This window comes from Ochotona curzoniae, unplaced genomic scaffold, assembly GCF_017591425.1.
Source record: "Ochotona curzoniae isolate NIBS_2020 unplaced genomic scaffold, NIBS_Ocur_1.0 scaffold_4505, whole genome shotgun sequence".
Classification (NCBI taxonomy): domain Eukaryota; kingdom Metazoa; phylum Chordata; class Mammalia; order Lagomorpha; family Ochotonidae; genus Ochotona; species Ochotona curzoniae.
Window position 1 is genome coordinate 24,568,109 of NW_024467118.1, and position 17,470 is coordinate 24,585,578.

Sequence of the window (17,470 nt, forward strand, 5' to 3'; positions counted from 1 at the left end):
GGGGAGATGGCTTTGTGGCCACGTTCAGAGGTGGTACAGGGCACCCCATGTAGGGGGTGGGATATGCACATGTACCCCCCCATGTTCTTGCTTCCTCTTCCAACAAAATCTCCAGCATTCAGCACTGTTGACCTCAGCTCTTCACCTGCTGAAGGCCCCAGTTCTAAACACCAAAATCAGACCACATCAACAGTCCTTAGGAACCCCGGGAAGAGGCACCCAAAACACAACAGAGGCCTGGGGAATGACTCGTGCCTGGGCCTGGGCCATACCCTGCCTGCCTGTAGGGGCTCATGGCCACAAGGCAGCCCAGTGTCACCACTGGCAGAACAGGTGGGAACTGTGCCCACGTGACAGCACTTTAGAGAAAATTCCGGAAGACAAAAATCCCACCATCTCACCTTTAGGCTGGGATGTGACCGACAGAACATGAGGATGCCAGGGACACAGTGCCATTTCTAGGAACAGCCCTGGTCTTGGCTCCCTGAAGCCAGATGCCAGCTGGGAGACAGCTGTTCTGAGCAGCACCAGCCACCAGGCAGCCAGAGGCTGCAAGCAGAGCACCCTGGGGTTGGGAGAGGGGGCTGGGAGGGGGCAAAAGCCAGGCATGGGGGTGAAAAAGTCATCTTGTAAGTGGATGATAAGGTCCCAGCTGCCCCCCGCGGAGCACAGGGGAACTGCACCACAGAACCTTCCTTCAAACTCCCAAACCCACAAAGATAAGAGAGTGTTTGAAGCTTTAGAGTTTGCGCAGTTTGTGACACAGCATACAGAATGGGATAAAAGAGAGCTTGCTATCCAGAGGTTGGACAAGTCCGGACAGGCCTTATCCTTATCACATCTGCTCTAAAAGCACTTGCTGAAAATGAATACAAATTGATGGACGTATGAAATCTTTTTCCAAGACCTGGCACTTAAACTTATGGCAAAGTAGGGGGTGGGGGGAGTGAGAGACAGAATCACTAAATCCCATCACAGTCAAGTGTACTCATTAGCCCAGGCATCATGTGCCTTTGGGAAGCCATAAGAGCCACCCTCTCATGCATCCCAGGTGGTGTCCTCAGCACAGCCTCCCTACCACAAAAGCCTGGGTCAGCCTAGTCAAGGCCTTGAACTTGCCCGTTTGTTGTCTCCTCCTTGGAGACAGAGGATGTGTCCAGTCCCTCCTCTAGCAGGGGCAGCAATGATGGCTACTGTGGGAAGGAAGCATGTCACGTGACAGGAAGTGTGGGACGCCTGTGTCCTGTAGCAGGTGTATTGGCTCAGGGTTTATAACAGCCGTGTGAGGCGGGTACCACGACTGTCCTCATCTACGCACGTGACCCGACTCACTTGCCTCAGACCACCCAGCCGAGCAGCAGAGCCCTGACTCTGGACCCCGGCAGCGTGGGTCCAGCCTCTGCACTCTGACCCGTAATGCCATCCTCGAGCCATCAGCACGTGGATTCTCTGATCATGACCCCATCAGGGCACACTCACAGCTCAACTCAGGAGCCAACAACACAGCTCGGCTCCATGCTCGGCAGACCCGCCAGGATTTCTACAAAGAGAAAAGCTGAGCCATAGGAACAACAACAACAACAACAAAAAAAACAACCCTGAGATACACATGTACCCCACAGAAATGCGAGCTAATGATAATGAACTCGCTACACGAACCAGAAATAAATCTCAATGAGAAAAGATGTTCTCTACCACTTCCTGTTTGTCTGTTAGCGCTAATCTGGCCAGTAACTCCTAATAGAATTACTCCACGAAAATCTATGCTAATAGGATCCAAGCGAGGGCTCAGATAAAGCTCACAGAGGAATCTCAGACTCTCACACTCACTCCCTGTTCTGTTCTGAAAGCTCCTCGTCAGCTTTACGGATGGATTTGTGCCCAGTCCTTCCCCGCCCACCGTCTCTCTATCTGGGGCAGGTTATAATAACAGACTCACTAGGGAGCTGGGCCAAGCTTTCACAGAGAATCTGCAGGTAGCTGAGAACTGGCTGTCAGTCAGACATAAATGCGACGGGAGGTCCTGGGTAGGGGGACCTGGACCGGGCTCGGCTCCTAGGGCTTTCTGCTGTGCAGGTGGCTGGGACCCCACCTCTTCCTCGGCTTGGGAATCCGACACACCTGAACTCCAGTCCCAGTTCTGGCGGTTACTAGCTGTGGGACAGAGCAAATGGCGGGGGCCAGCATTGTAGGACAGCACGTAAAGCTGCCACATGTGATGCTCCTGGCATTCCATATGGACCTTGGTTGTAGTCCTAACTGTTCCATATCCCATCCAGCTCCCTGCTCAAAGCACCTGGGAAAAGCAGAGGGACACGGCGCAGGTGCTTGGCCCTGAACCCATGGGGGAAACCTGGAAGAAGCTCCTAAGATGGGCCTGGTCCACACAGTGCTGGCTGTGGAGGCCACGGGGGCAGTAAACCAACAGATGGAAGCTCTCTGTTTCTCTTTGTAACTCTGACTTTCAAATAAATAAATCTTTAAAAAAAAAAAAAAAAACACCTGAATGGTTTTGCCTGTTCTAAGCATCAGCTGCTGATGGTGCCAGTGGGAACCACCTGGAATCGAGGACAAGGGGGTCGACACAATCATCTGTGCCCACTCCCTGTCACATACTTCAGAGATCAGATTGCCCGAGCCATTCGAAAACCCACCTCAGTCACAAGCACTGCAAACAGGATTTATTATACACTAAGGTCAGGACGGGAACGGGGTACAGTCCCACCATTTACTGCCTTCTCCATCAATAACTGGGTGCCACAGGGCTCATGGTGTTCACCTATAAGAAGAGGCCCAGGTCACATCCAACGTCACTTCCATATCTATATCCGTATCTTCCATATCTTCATAGGAATCAGTCTGTTTCGTCAAAGGTGCGATTTTCAGCACTGTCCACCAGGTGGCAGAACTTTTCCTTCACAAAAATCTAGCCTGGCTTAACACAAAGGAGAGAGGCTAGGACCTGCCTTTGGAACCGTTCGATTTTCCATCATTTGACTGTAGCTGGTTTTTATTTCAGTGTTCACAAAACATTTGTTCAGCAGTGTGCCTTGACAAGGGGTTCCTTTTGGGCTCTAAGACATTAAAAGAGGAAGGACACGTTGTTTAAGAAGGAGGACTGAGAAGTACAGGCCCCCTGGCCACCTTTACTCAGGGAGGTAGTTCCAAAAAAATTCACAGAAAAATGGAATTAAAAGGTGTTTATCCTGGTGTCAGAGATCTTAAAAGTTGCACATATATTTATTTAAAAATTCCCATTGTAAAAATCAGACCTAGATTTCAGAAAGTTTTGCATCAGAATGAAGTTGGTCCTTTAGTGGCCCAGCACGGTGTTACAGTAGGTAAAGCCACCCCCTGCAGCACTGACAGCCCATTTGTGCAGCAGTTCAAGTCTTGGCTGCCCCACTTCCGACCCAGCTTCCTGCTAACGTGCTGGGAAAAGCAGGGGAGGGGAGGGCCCTGGCATTCATGTGGGAGACCCAGATGCAGCTCCTGGCTCCCGCCTAGCCCAGCACTGGCTGTTACAGTCATCTGAGAAGTAAACCTGTGGGTGAAAGCCCTCTCTGTCATGTCTCCCACTCACTCTTCAACTCTTTAAGTCATTGAATGCATATTAAGAAAACATGTTTAAATTCTATTTTTCTATGAATCCTCTGAAGTCCCTCATGCCAGAAAGCTCTTTTGTTGACCAAAGGGGCTTGACAGGCGATCCTCTACAAAGGCTTTGCGTCCACAGAAAATGTCAACACATCGCCATGTGGAAAAGTGTAAAGACATGAGAGAGATTATAACAGCACAAAGTTTTACACTTAGAAAAGCACAGGAGAGGCTAGCATGGTTGTACAGTGTGTTAAACCGCCGACCCGCGATGCCGGCATCCCACAGGAACACTGGTCTGAGCCCCAGCTGCTCTGCTTCCAATCCCGCTCCTGCTGTGGCACCTGGGAAAGCAGCGCAAGATGGCCTAAGAACTCGGACCCTCGTCACGCACCTGGGAGGCCCAGATGGAGCCCAGGCTCTTGGTTTAGGCCCCTGAGCCAGCCCTGGTCGCTGTGGCCATTTGGAGCGTGAACCAGCAGATGAAAGATCTGTCTCTTTTCTCTCCTCTGTATGTGCTTCTCCCTCTCTGTAATTCTACCTTGCAAAGACATAAAATACATCTCGAAAAATAGGAATAAGAAAGAGGAGGAAAAAACCCAGATAAAAATACCAAACATTGCATGAAACGTCCTGTTCCACTGATGGTTTACGAAGGGGAAGCTTTCCCACCAAGGAGTAGGAACTAGAGGCAACAAAAGGAACAGTGAGTAAAAGTGAGGAAGCTACTGGTCAACCAGCATGCAGGCAGAGGTGGCCTCGAGGCGGTGACGCAAGGGGCTCCGGGCTGCTGCTGCCTCTGGAAAGCAAGTCTGCCCTAAGTTCTAGCGGCCACAGAGAGATGGCCTCGACCCTCTGTCAGCGGCTGCCAGCACTCACTTGCTCCTATAAAGCTACAGTTCTGTTCTGCTGAGGCTGCGAACTGCTCCTCGTGCGGGACCTTCCTGCATGGGCCATGGCGCTGTTCGCACGTGGGCTGTGGTTGTGGAATTAAGAACTGCAAGCAGGAGAACCGTGGAAAGGACTAGGAAACATGATTTTACCAAGAGCTCACCCCATGCCATGCCGTGTCTTAGATGGAGTTCTGGGACTGAAAAGGGACAGTGTGTGTGCGTGGGTGGGGGCAGGGATAGTACTGAGGTTGATTTCTTAGTGTTGGTAACTGAATTGTCACGACCAAGTTGCTACTATCAGGGAGAGTGAAGTGCAGGGCACAGGAAAACCCTCTCAGTAGCTTGTGTATCATACAGCCGTAACAATTTCAAAGGAAAAAGGTTAAATAGAGCTCTGGCTTGCACCCAAACAGACGATACATCACCATCGGCTCTAAACAAGCTCACTGTATAACTGGGTGGGCTCGAAACCCATTTTCAAAGACACACAGTCTTTGGGGGAATGGCTATGCATGTACATGCCTGAGGGTGCCCTCGTGTGTGTGTGTGAGTGCAAGTGAGCAAATGCGTGTGCACAAGTGTGCGTGGCTATTCCGTATCACCACCGCTACTGCCATCACTGGGGTTTCACTGCATATTGAGCTTTCATTGAATGTGGGATTGCCAAGAAGCCAAGAGGCTCGGAAGCGCCTCCATGCTGAGAGTCTGAAGGGATCTGGACTTTCCAGCCTAGCAGTTCTATCCAGGGAGTTGGGGGGGCATCTCCCAGCCTCCCATCATAACCTTCCTGGTGATCACTCCTCATGCCCCTTTGCTTGCTGTTTGCCCATGGTTTTCAAGGACACATGCCCCATGGCACCAGCTGTGGCAAATTCCAAATGTCTCAGTGTCTCTCTACATCTGCAACACTAGAGTCAGACCCCAGCTTTGGCCTCCTGACTGCCCTGCTCTCCAGGCCTCATCTTGCGTACCTGCCCACATGGCACTTGTGTGAAGAGAAGTTGGCATCATGAAAGCCCTGCCCAAGGTACCACTCAGCGCCCCGAGTCATTGTGACAATGATTTTCTAGTGAAGCCTGAGCCAGGGCTTATGTCCCAGGAAGGCCTGAGCACTGCATGAGTTATACGGAGCAGAGTCTAAAGTCTCCCATTCCTCCCAACACACCTGTGGGCCCCCCTTGTTGATGCCGACTTCCCACAGCACAGGGGACTTCCAGGACGTGCGAGTGGCACAGGGCCGCTGCACGCACGTGTAGTCCACAAGCATCCTTGTGGCATCTGCATTGCCTTCCAGGCTTCGGCCATTCACCCTAAGAATCCCCGAGGGAAACGCAGATGCTCTGAGACTTACAGTGGGGTTACATTGCAAGAATCGCATTTGAAGCAGGACACTTCCTAGACAGAAAACACACTGACCGCGCCCAGCCGAGGGGACACCACGACTCTGTGGAGTGTTGGGCATTTCCCCTGGGATCTGGGGTCACCATCACCACTGTCTAGAGAAGATGGAGCCACAGCCGCTGGCCCAAGAAAACAGCAACGTTATAAATCTCAGGTATAGTTCCCGCTACACTCTCACTGCTTTTGCACTATCAGAAAGTAAGAGAATCACAAAGCTGAACCAATGCAAACCGGAAGATTGTTATTGTCACCAGGGATCATTAAGAAAAACCTGCAGGTCAATTTTAGCATCTGGCTGCATCGGCCATGTGCCCACCTGTCGAGCCTGCCGGCACCCAGCACACACTTAGAAAACGGGACAGAGAGCAGCTTGTCCTCCCTTGCATCTCTGTTAGCTGTTGGCTGGAGGTGGGGGTGGGATAAGGGATGACATCCCCTGGGGCTGACAGTGGGGGTGGCAGGTTGTTCATGTGACACAGGCATGAAGCTGTGCTGGCAGCGGTGGATCTGAGGAGTCCTGCACCTCTCCTATTCCATGCCTGGTCCAGCCTGGCGTGTCGTTCTGAGCTTCAGATACCCACTCTTGGGAAGAACACTTCTGATGTCCCGCATTGTGCCAAGCGCGGATGCAGAACTTGATGGATCGAAATCCCAAGCCCTCCCCAACCCTACTGTGGCCTGGAGATCTTCTTAGAGTGCTAAGGAGATTAATTAGGGGAGAGACAAGATCAACGTGGTAATTACTTAATAAGTGGCTCTGGGCAGGTGGTTTGTAAAAACTGGGCCATTCTCCAGAGTCATTACTTTGACGTAAGAATATTAACCCGGTCGCTGAAAGCCCCGTTACTCTCACAAACCTTGGCTTCCGGGTCACTGTTGATACTACAGGAATCGTCATCGTCTGAATGTGGCACATTTCTGGAAGCAAAAAGCAGAGCTGGGCTTAGAATTCTGGCACAAATCCCAGTGGCACAGAGCCGTGTGTTGGCGCACCTCCACGCAATGCCCTACCTGAGTTTCAGAGATGCATAGCGTAGAGTTGCGCCTTCAAACTCTTTCAAACTGGGGTCCGGGTTCACCGTGGCTGCGTGCAAATCCTGGGGGAAGACACATCCATGTTAACGCACAACGTGGGAGTGGCCGTGACGTCATCTCCAATGCCAGAGGCCAGAGGAGACGTCCCAGCGAGAGGCAGAGAGTGGCTGTGAGCTCAGGTGACAGCAGGCATGCAAGGGCTGCTGGGAGCGGACCGGGTGCAAGTGCCCGCTCTCACGGGACCACAGGGAATGGGCACAGTGAGTCTGAAGGCATTTGCCAAGGGAGATCTTAAGAGAGCTGTGTGAGTGTGAGCTGGAGGCGCCTAGCTAGAAGCCCACTTACTGCGACCCTGCACGAGGCACGATGCTCACAGAGAAGGGACATACAGCCACAGCCATGCAGAAAGGGAAACGCGGGCTCTCCGAGCTGACAATATACTTGCCTTCCAAATGTCACTATTAATCTTTCCCCCATTCAGAACAGCAAAATCACTCCATGGCTGTTTCTAGACACACAGTTATTCACACAGAGGAGAAAGCACATTGATGTAAAGAAAAAAAAAAAGGAAACAAACAAAAAGACAACAGGACACAGAGGAAAGAAAAAAAAAAAACACAAGACACTGTGTTAGCAATCATAGTCACGGGATGGGTTAGGGAACAAAATCCCGGCCAGCTTGTTAACTCATAGGCGTGGGCCCTCGCTTACTGCCTCTAGAGCCAGGCAGAAAACAGGGCTCCTTAATCACTCCCCAAAACAAGTGATGAGCCTCATGGGGTGCAGATGGGGCCGCTGCTCGATAAACGCTCACTGGAAAGCTAACCTCATGCTCACCGAGTATTAAACACCCAGCACACCGACTCCCACGGACCCCCTGGATCCAGCTTTTGGCTGGGGTTGGGACTGACGACACTGTGTTGGCTTGGTCACTGGACGACGCCCGGGGCCCAGGATATACAAACAGGGAGTTCAAGTTACCTTTCACTTCCAAGAGACAATAGACGATGAAAGGGAGAGAGGGTTGGCAGGGAGAACAGACTGACCCCAACATCTAGATGAAACCCAACTGAACCCAAAGCAGCTCTAAGCAACCTGATGCAAATTCCTCTAATCCAGCCAAAGCTCACCAAGGAATCTGAGTTCCTGACCTGAACATGACTATGTACAAAACATGAAACCTTGACTGGTCGGATGAACTCCCACAGGACACCTTGCACACAATGGGCCTTTAAAACAAACCACCCACTGCAAGCTCAGACTATGAGCACGTGGCTTCTCGTCGCCTGCAGTGTAAAGGAGTCAGCCTCTGCAGGTGCGTGGCCTCTGCACCTGAGGGCCCTACCAGGAAAGGCCTGGCTCTGTAGTCCGTATGTACACACTGCTGACAGCCATATTTCCATAGCACTTTCCTGGGACTAGGGGCCCTGAGCAAGCCAGTGTGTGCAAACACGACACCATCTACAGACCTGACAGAGCAACCCATGGATTTTGAAACCTACTAACCCCGTGGGCTCTGATAGTCAAACAGTTTTCACTTCTAAGATTTGGGGAGATGAGTGAAGTGAATTGATTCAAGGACCAGCTTGTTTATGCCACAGACTTGTCCGATCAATCTTTTCTCTTGCTATGCCAATAAATCAACCATGGAAACTTTTCAACTAACTAACTTTTCAATTGACGAGTCTGAAAATGAGAGGTGGCATCCGATGCGACGTTTCTATTCCATCAACACGGTCTCTAAAACCACTAGAAGTAGAAGTGAAGTCCGAGTGATCTCTGTGTTGAAAGATACAATTATTTCGCCTGGAGGAGAGCTTGCAAATCAGGACCTTTGTCCCTGCAGCACTGCTGGTATCACCTGGGACCAGGTTCCAGGCGAGGAAGCACCTGACCTGCAGTGCTGGCCAAACACAAAAGATCTTAAGGTCCTTCTCAAAATGATTTCTCTGCGGGAACCAAAGGGTAGGAACGCTACCTAAAGCCAACTCCTCTCCACTTTCCTTCTGCTTACCCCAGAGCAGGGTTCCCTCTTCCCTGAAGAAGAGATCAGGAACTCAGGAGAACACAAACCCGTGTGTTCAGGGGAGCTGTGATCCACTGAATGAACCGGATGTGCTATTGGATCAAGTGCGATTCCCAGCAGAAAGATACACCGCCCGCCTTAAGGCTCCTTTCAGAGAGGGCAGACACCAAAAGGTCTGGCAGGGTCACCACTGGAGGGGATTCAGAGCGACCCACAATAAGGACCTCAAATACCAGGCACAATTTTGAACCAGAATATCCTTTTTTTCCTTTCTCTTCTTTTCTTTTTTTTTTTTTTTTTTAAAGAAATAGGCTTATGGGGCCCGGCGCGGTGGCGCAAGTGGTTAAGTCCTCGCCTTGCACGCCCGGGATCCCATATGGGCGCCGGTTCTAATCCCGGCAGCCCCGCTTCCCTTCCAGCTCCCTGCCTGTGGCCTGGGAAGGCAGTTGAGGACGGCCCAAAGCTTTGGGACCCTGCACCCGCGTGGGAGACCCGGAAGAGGCTCCTGGCTTCGGATCGGCATAGTATCGGCCCGTTGCGGCTCACTTGGGGAGTGAATCATCGGATGGAAGATCTTCCTCTCTGTATCTCCTCTCTGTATATCCGCCTTTCCAATGAAAAAAAATAATAATAAAAATAAATCTTAAAAAAAAAAAAAAGAAATAGGCTTATGTGGCCTCAAGTCATCATCTCAGGGTCCATGTGAGTACTATTTGTTTTTTCATAGAAGTTACACATGAGACGATGAAGTAGGGAGACATCTAAAAGAAAAAATGAAAAGTAAAGGAGAGGTGTCTGCCGGAAGAAACGTGAATTTAGAAGTGGTCCTCGAGAGACACTACACTGGGGCCAGAGAGAGTGGAAAGAGCCTTTGCTAAAACAAACCCACGGCAGAGCCTCGGCGCTTGGCCAACCCTGCTTTCTGGGGGGGGGGGTGCAGCCTTTACATTCTGTGTATTTACTCTCTGCACACAGGAGTGTTTAAGTGAAAGCTGATGAAAGTTCTAAGACCATCTGAATCTAGTACTCAGGCCACGGAAACACCCGTCAGCTGGCAAACTCCCAACAACCACCTTTTACAGATTTAAATAACAAAAGCGCTGTAGAGGGTTTCTGGAAAAAGAAACAAACTTAAAATAACACAGATACACCTAGAAAAACGCTTTAGCATAAACCTCAAGTCAGGAAAATGGAAGCTGGTGTTATATATCTTAGAGATCGTTTTCTCCTTCCTAGATTTAAAACTATCCATTTATTTCCCAACTGAGGCACTTCCTCTCACAGAAATGAGCACAACTTCTCTTTTTATTAAAAAAAAAAAATCAAGCTCAATGAAATACAAAAGCCCTTTGTCAAATTTTAAGAACTACTTGGTCTCTTCATCCGACTCATTTTAATTAAGCATGCAGAATATTTTCTCTGGTTGGTGGGTGATGTTAACAATTAACTTTGCAGAAAAAACTCAACATAGATTCTTGATCTGACAGCAAATCTGTAGGCAGCCCGTAGTGTGGTAGGTGGGTGGGAGAGATCATGGGAGACAGAAGCAAAAAGAAGGGCAATAAAGGAATAAAAGCCAGGTGGAACAAGACGCCTGCAGGAAGGCACAAAGGTGGAAGGAAGGCAATCAAGGATGGACCCAGCCCATCTTCCCCAGGAAACAACTCCCCAACTTAGAGACCTAGAGACTGCTGATGCCAAGGCTGGGGACTCGCTCTCCTGGTGCTTGTCCTGGCTCTGGAAATGCTGACTACATTCATCTAGTCCTGGGAAAGCATGGGGGTCTGGCTCGTGAGACGGGGTGTCTGTGGGGCGGACCTGGTACCCAGAGCATGGCGCCTACCAGGGGCCTGCAGCACCATGCAGGCTCAGCACAGAGGCAGACCCACTGAGGGAGTCCCACCACACATTCTTGACGATGGAGCCAGCATCTTTTATCTGAGGGGGCAAGTCGGAAAGTTTCTGTGAAAGGCAACTATGTGATAAGAATCAAAATCACGACCTTTATGTCTCCATCAAGGTCAAGATACTTTTGGTTGATCTTGTCCCTAAGAAACTGAGCATTCTGGGAACTGACCCCCACCCAGGTGGTCCTTTTTACATTATGAACTAAAGGAAAATGGGTGTTCTTTAAAGATGTGCTCTGATTAGGATGCAAGAAGTCAGAAAGAGCCAGTATAATGTGGCTTGACTGCATCCTGGTACAGCAGTGTGACCGCAGGTGTGCAGGGCCAGGAGGGACCTCTGTCAGCAGATGACTGCTGTTTCACTCTATCACCTTCTCTTTGCCCTTTTGCCATGGCTGGACACAGCAAGAAGGTCCTCACCAGGAGCGGTTTCCCCATCTTGGACATCTTGGCCTCCACATGGATAAGCTGATCAGTTACTGACTGGGACAGGGAGCCCAAAAAGAGTGAAATGTGATCAGAATTCACACTGGAGGGCGGGAGTGGAGCAGGTGGATGGGAAAAGCACTCGGGCGACCCCCAGCGGTTCTGATGGAAGCTGGGCTCTCCCCTCCTCTCACCCTGGAATTGGTCCAGCAAGCTGCAAAGCCCAGTTCTCTCATGTAGAGGACGGGGCTGAGAAAGTCTGCTATCCGAGGTGCAAAGGTGAGACCAAGAATGTCAGCTCTCAGCCTGGGGCCTGGCAGTCTGAAGGGATCCTGGAGATGACAGTTTTCTTGCCCGCTCCTCTGTGTTTTCATGGAGGAAGAAAAAGTTGATGATGATGGAGCCTTATAAACTACACTGTCCTGCTTTGTCAAGGCTTGAGTCTTTGCCAGGGGTGTGGCCAGGATGGCCAATGGCAGAAACTCTGGGGTTCCACAATTCTGAAGCACAGGCCAGATAGTACAAATAAGCACTGTATCCATCTGGACAGGCATACTTCTGAATAGATTCTGTGTTTGTGGTGGATATGGCATGGTTAGATGAGAACAGAATTCTAGTTCACCACACACACACACACACACAAAATCCGGAGCCATCAAACATGTCAAGCCCGACAGAGGTACACAAGCCTGTGGGATACACGCGTGTCTGAGCAGCAGTGCCATGGAGATCCCACAGTCCACACGAGCTGAGCTCACTTGACCGCAAGAGCAAGTCCACCAGCAGCTTCCTTCAGCCAAGAGTCCATGTATCTCACCATGGGCCTGCTCCCAGGCAAGATGTGGGGGACACCAGATGAGGGGACCAGGCCCTGACCCCAGGAGCTTGAAGTACAGACACTTGGGTGTCACATGGGAGGTGGCCGACCAAGGACTTTTAAAGCAGGAGACACTGGGGCCAACGAATGCAAGAGGAAGTAACATCCAAGTCAAAACAGGGGGCTGTGGCTCTGCTGAAGTCTGGCTGTCCCGCCTGCGTGGCATCAACGCCCTTGGAAGGCAGGTTCCCGGGCGCACCCCCAGAGCATCCAACTCTGTGGCTAAGGAATCATCACAGTTCACAAGCGCCAAAACCCTCCTGGCCATGGTCCTTGGTCTCCAGGGTGAGAAAACACTGCCCTAACATGCTCTAGGCCTTCCTGCCGAACTTCCCTGCAAATCTACACTGGCCACGATGCCCAGACCGGGTCACAAGGGTCTGCAGCATGAGGGTGGAATGGCCCTTTCCTGGCATCACTCTTCTAAGTGCACACAGGGATGCCCAGGCTCCAACACACGGCATGCGGGGAGCTGGCAGTTCAGGGCGCCCTCAGCCAGGAGCAAGAAACAGTGACTTATAGCCCATGAAGACACCGCTGCTGTGATACCCAATCCGCCTTCTCCAGCTTCAAACCTGTTTTCTCCACACTCTGCCTGGGGAAACCTTTCACTGAAAAGATGTGAAGTAAGTCTTTTTTGGGCACGGGCCAATGGTTATTCACAAGAATGCTTCGTATGATTCTCTCGTCTATCGAAAACTCAACATCCCAGGAATCTGGAGCAGATAACTGGTTGGGGGCGGGGTGGAGAGGGAGTGCTCTGAGCCAAATTTCAGCAGCAAACGTTTCCTGGACCGTTCACAGTGTCTGAGAAACCACTCTACCAAGCACAGTGGAAACATTACCCCTTAAGTTAGCACTTCCTGAGTGAACTTTGGAATGTGAAATCCGTCCTCAAGTTCTGTGAAATCAACAGATTTGCTATTTGTTTTTTTCTTTTTTAAACCAGCTCAGGGAAAAGCTGAACAAAACATGCATTTCCAACATATTACAAGCCTCTTCGCTCCCTGTTTCAACATCTTGATTTCTCTCACTTCTCAAACTTAAATATGTTCTAAGTATGTTCTAACACCAATAAATGGTGTTAGAGAAATAATCATTTCAACTCAACTGTTATTAGCACCCGTCAAAGTGATTCTGAGAAGTCATTTTCTAGAAGGCTCTGGGTGGGACACAAGCCCCCCTTGGAGTGAGATGAACAGATCTAGGATTCTCCAAGCTTCCTAGATCTATAATACCAGAAGCCTGGGGTGGAAAAAGGGATTCAATGGATTTGAATTCAAGCTTGACGATCTATCAACAGTGTTAGCTTGAGACCAAGCTGCTATTATGTGAAGGCAGACGGGACCCAGCCTTGGCTATCTCCCTGCCTGTCCTTTATTGGCCCAACAATGTTCTAATCACTGGACTCAGTGATTTGTTGGACATGACTGTCCAGAGGGGTTGGTTTGTTTAGGGGAATTCCAGACCCAGGCAGGGAAATTCAAGATCCCGGGGCAGAAGGTAACAGTTACACATAATCCCGCCCCTCTCCCATCAACTGGAGCCCACCTGGCCACGATCAACTCCTCAAACAGCACAGCATCCTTGGCCGATGCAAGAAAGACCACAATCACCAATGACTAACCAGAAACTTGGACATGGGCTGACCATGCACTTCATAGTCCCAGTTTCAGTCTATAAGAACCTTTACCCCTAAATCCATGGGGAATGCAAGAATTAAGCAGTAGCTGTCCAGCTTCTCGCTCTGCACTTTACAATAAACACCCATTTCCGTCCTCCACCCTGATGACAGTGACTGATGTTCTATGAACCCAGGTTTGGGGGTTCTAATGCACCTCCATGTTGTTTCGGAGGTTCCTGGGTGACAACCTTGTACAAGCTCCTTAATCTCCCTGAGTTCCAGCGTTGTCCAATGTTAAATGGAATGACAACTTGAGCAGCAGGTACACAAGGAGTAGACGGGAAGTCATGAGACAAAGAGTTAGTCTGGTGTTACAAATTTCCTGTCTCTGGTTGAACAGCCATGTCAGGATCGCTGCGTCCTGGTAGCTAGAGGGTTGTATCTTTGCCCCAACTCTCTCCCTACTTGTCCCTGTGCCTGGATGATTTTAGCTCACCACTCTTGAAATCTACTTGGCTTAATGGACAATGTATTCAGTGCATGGAAACACTGGTGAGAAGGGCACCTGGGTGTCCTACTGGTTTACTAAAGTGCTGGATCAGAGTCACTCTATTTCTCTTCTCTGGATTATCTAAAATCTTGTATCCATTAGCCAAATTTTATGGGGTTGGGGTTAAGATCATATAACTATGATGGCAAGGTTAGCAGCAAAAGACAGGAATGGAACAAAGACAAGGGAGAAATCCACAGGGTCCTGGGTGGCAGAGCTGATGCAATACCAGCTGCACGGTTGTTCAGCTCACTGTAGCTCAGGAGCCTCTGCTCCTTGAATGGGGACCCTAACAGCCCCCTTCTCAGCCACCATACTGTCTTTGAGAGCATCAAATGAAACGAGGTCCATGAGTGCCACGACAGTCAGTAGGAGCAGTGAGGGATATGTGAGGGGAATGTGGCGCTCCATGGGGGTGTGAACCTTTCTGAACCTAGGAACGGGCTCTGAGTGGCGGATGGGATCAGGAACAGTGGGCAGAAGTGGGCATCTGCAGGTGCAGGGGCTAGAGGGGAAGTTGGCTCAGGACATTTCCATGCAGGGCCTGCTCCCCCTGCTCCCCAGGACTTGCTACAAACATGAATCAGAGAGGAGCAAATTGGAGATGCAGGCATCTCAAGGTGCCTTCCCTGGGCTCCACCATACATAGGTGCTGATCCCAGCAGGCAGGTTTAAGAGGGGCTCCACTACATCCCAAAACAGGGGGCCTGAGGGTCATGGGGCAGAAGCTCTGTATCTCAGAGCCAGCCTGGTCCCCTCCCATCCAGGACAGCGAGGCTGCACACACACTGAGCCAGCGAAGCTGAGTGAGCAGGATGCAGGAGTTGAGTATTCTGAACCTAGAGTTGCCCCTGCTCACTGACATTTCTGTGCCTCAATTTCCCTGCGGTAACCCATGGGGTGCTGATGGGATCCTCCCTGCCCTAGCATTCTCTGGGGTGCCAGCTACTCTCCAATGCTGAGGAGGGCTAAAGGATTGGAAGAGGAGGAATGAAAGCCCTGGAAAGGAGCAAGATGCTAGTAGAGATGACAGGGACATATGGATGGGGAAGACAGGGCACAGCACAGGCCTAGTGGGTACAGGGACTAGTCCAGGCTGGCCCAGGTTCCAGGACCCCACCCTGTGGCATAGAGAGGAGGAATTGCACTCATGCCAGGCTCCTAGAGGGCTGGGGCTGTGTTGGTTCATCTTCATTCGCAGAATCTCTGACGCTAAATGAGCAGAGAGCAGAATGGAAACTGGGCAGGGTGTAGGGCATTACACTTCCATAAAAAGCTACCAGAATCACCCAGGGGTGGGTAGTGCTAACTCGTGGCTTCAGAAGGTGCTAAGCCTGTGCCCGATGAGCAGGGCCAAGTGTCAACCAGCATCATGGCCTCTTCAGTTGTCATCCTCGTGATGATCTTGTTTTCAGGCTCCACAAAAGTTCCCTGCTGGGGCCTGGCGTGATAGCCTAGTGGCTACCTGGCTTGTGCCCTGGGAAACAGTCAAGAGTGGCCCAAAGCCTTGGGACCTTGCACCTGAATGGGAGACCTGGAAGAATCTCTGGGTTTCAGATCAGTTCAGCTCTGGCCATTGCGGCCACTTGGAGAATGAACCAGTGGATGGAAGATCTTTCTGTCTCTCCTTCTCTCTATACATCTTTCTGATAAAAATAACAGACATACACACACACACACATATATATATATTTTAAATGGTCACTGCTGGAATACGTCTTCAGAAATACCTCAGTGGCATTTTTAAATGCCTCAGTGCATTGTTTAAACATCCAGACTTCTTCAGGGAAAGCAGAAATTTCTGCTAATTTTTTCTAAGATAATGTCACTTCTGCTATATAAACAGATTTTTTTTTTTAAATAGAAATGATACATTTAAGGACTCTCAAGGGCCAGTCTAGCAGACACCTCACAAAGGAACCGAGGGCAATTAGAGCATCGTTGGCCCAGAGACAGGCTCCCGCCTGTAAATATTTTATGTATCTAGCACCCTGCAGTGGTACCTGCAGAATAAAACACCACTTCCCAGAGCCCCAGGGAGCCCTAACCACTTCTGGTTAATCAGTACCCCCTCCTTGCTCTCTCTACCTGGAACAATGTTTCAAGACACACAAAGCCATTAAAAAATGAGAACACCCCTGGAAGATGGATATTAACACTGTGTATCAGGAGGAAGCACTACTGGGATTTCAAGTACAACATGCAGGGCCACCAAAAACCACTTACCTCCAAGACCTGTTGGGGCACAAGCAACTAGTCTAGGGAGAAATCACAAGTTATGCTCACTCTACTAAGTCAGGAAGGAGGCACTGGGCTTTTACCTCATTCTCTGGGGTGGGAGATGATGTTACAGAACTAAGGGACCCCTTCCTGGAGCCCTGGACGTCAGCTGGGACGGCGACAGGCCGCTCCCACTGAGTGGTTCCCGTGGGGATGTGCCAATAGTAGGTTCCAGCGATGTCGTTGATTCTCTTCCAGCCAGGCGGCAAATCCGGGTCGGTGTGAAATGAGTGATCACTCCATATATCTGCTGGGAAATGGAAAAACAAAAAAGCAAACTGTATTAAAAGAGAACAAATAGTGAGGTGAGCTCCATGGGCAGGTGGATCTGTAGTCCAAATGAGCAGACCTGAAAGCATCGTATGGAGATAGAGACAAAAGGACTGATACGGAAAGAAGCCAGGGAAGAACAGAAAGACAGGTGCACACCAAGAATACGGACGTCAAGGCTCACTGCCCTGTCTTCCTACAGCTTCAAGGAACCCAAGAACAAGGTAAGTGTCACTAAGCACAGGCGACTATGCAAGTAACAGTCACATCACACACAATCTAATCTTTGTCATTTAATAAAGTCGACTGGCTGGTATTGTATATTAGCTGTCACTGTAACTCTGCTTTCAAGTAGGAGGTGAAATTCTTTCACACGTTGTAAGACTTTTTCCCATTTGATCATAAATATCTACAAAGTGGCACTCTTTTGCAATATTCTTGAATTCCAAACTGCATCCAACATTCCCTGGGAGAGTATCCAGGAAAAGCTTCAGAATTCAACAAGAGACCAGATGGACCCTTGAAACAGGCCAGTAATGGAAACATGTGAAAGGTATGGAAGGTGGAGTGGCACATCGGAGAAC

At 50.1% G+C, this 17,470-nt stretch overlaps 1 protein-coding gene across 1 annotated transcript in view; it reads right to left on the reverse strand.

Moving 5' to 3' along the window:
• The window catches only part of APBB2 (amyloid beta precursor protein binding family B member 2), a 142,118-nt gene that overhangs the window by 54,546 nt on the left and 70,102 nt on the right, over positions 1 to 17,470 (reverse strand). Inside the window, exons 4-6 of the mRNA XM_040966332.1 lie at positions 16,658 to 16,863; positions 6,903 to 6,988; positions 6,749 to 6,809 (exon numbers count right to left, since the gene is read on the reverse strand). Of these exons, the coding sequence (XP_040822266.1) occupies positions 6,749 to 6,809; positions 6,903 to 6,988; positions 16,658 to 16,863 (353 nt within the window). The remainder of the gene's footprint in view (positions 1 to 6,748; positions 6,810 to 6,902; positions 6,989 to 16,657; positions 16,864 to 17,470) is intronic.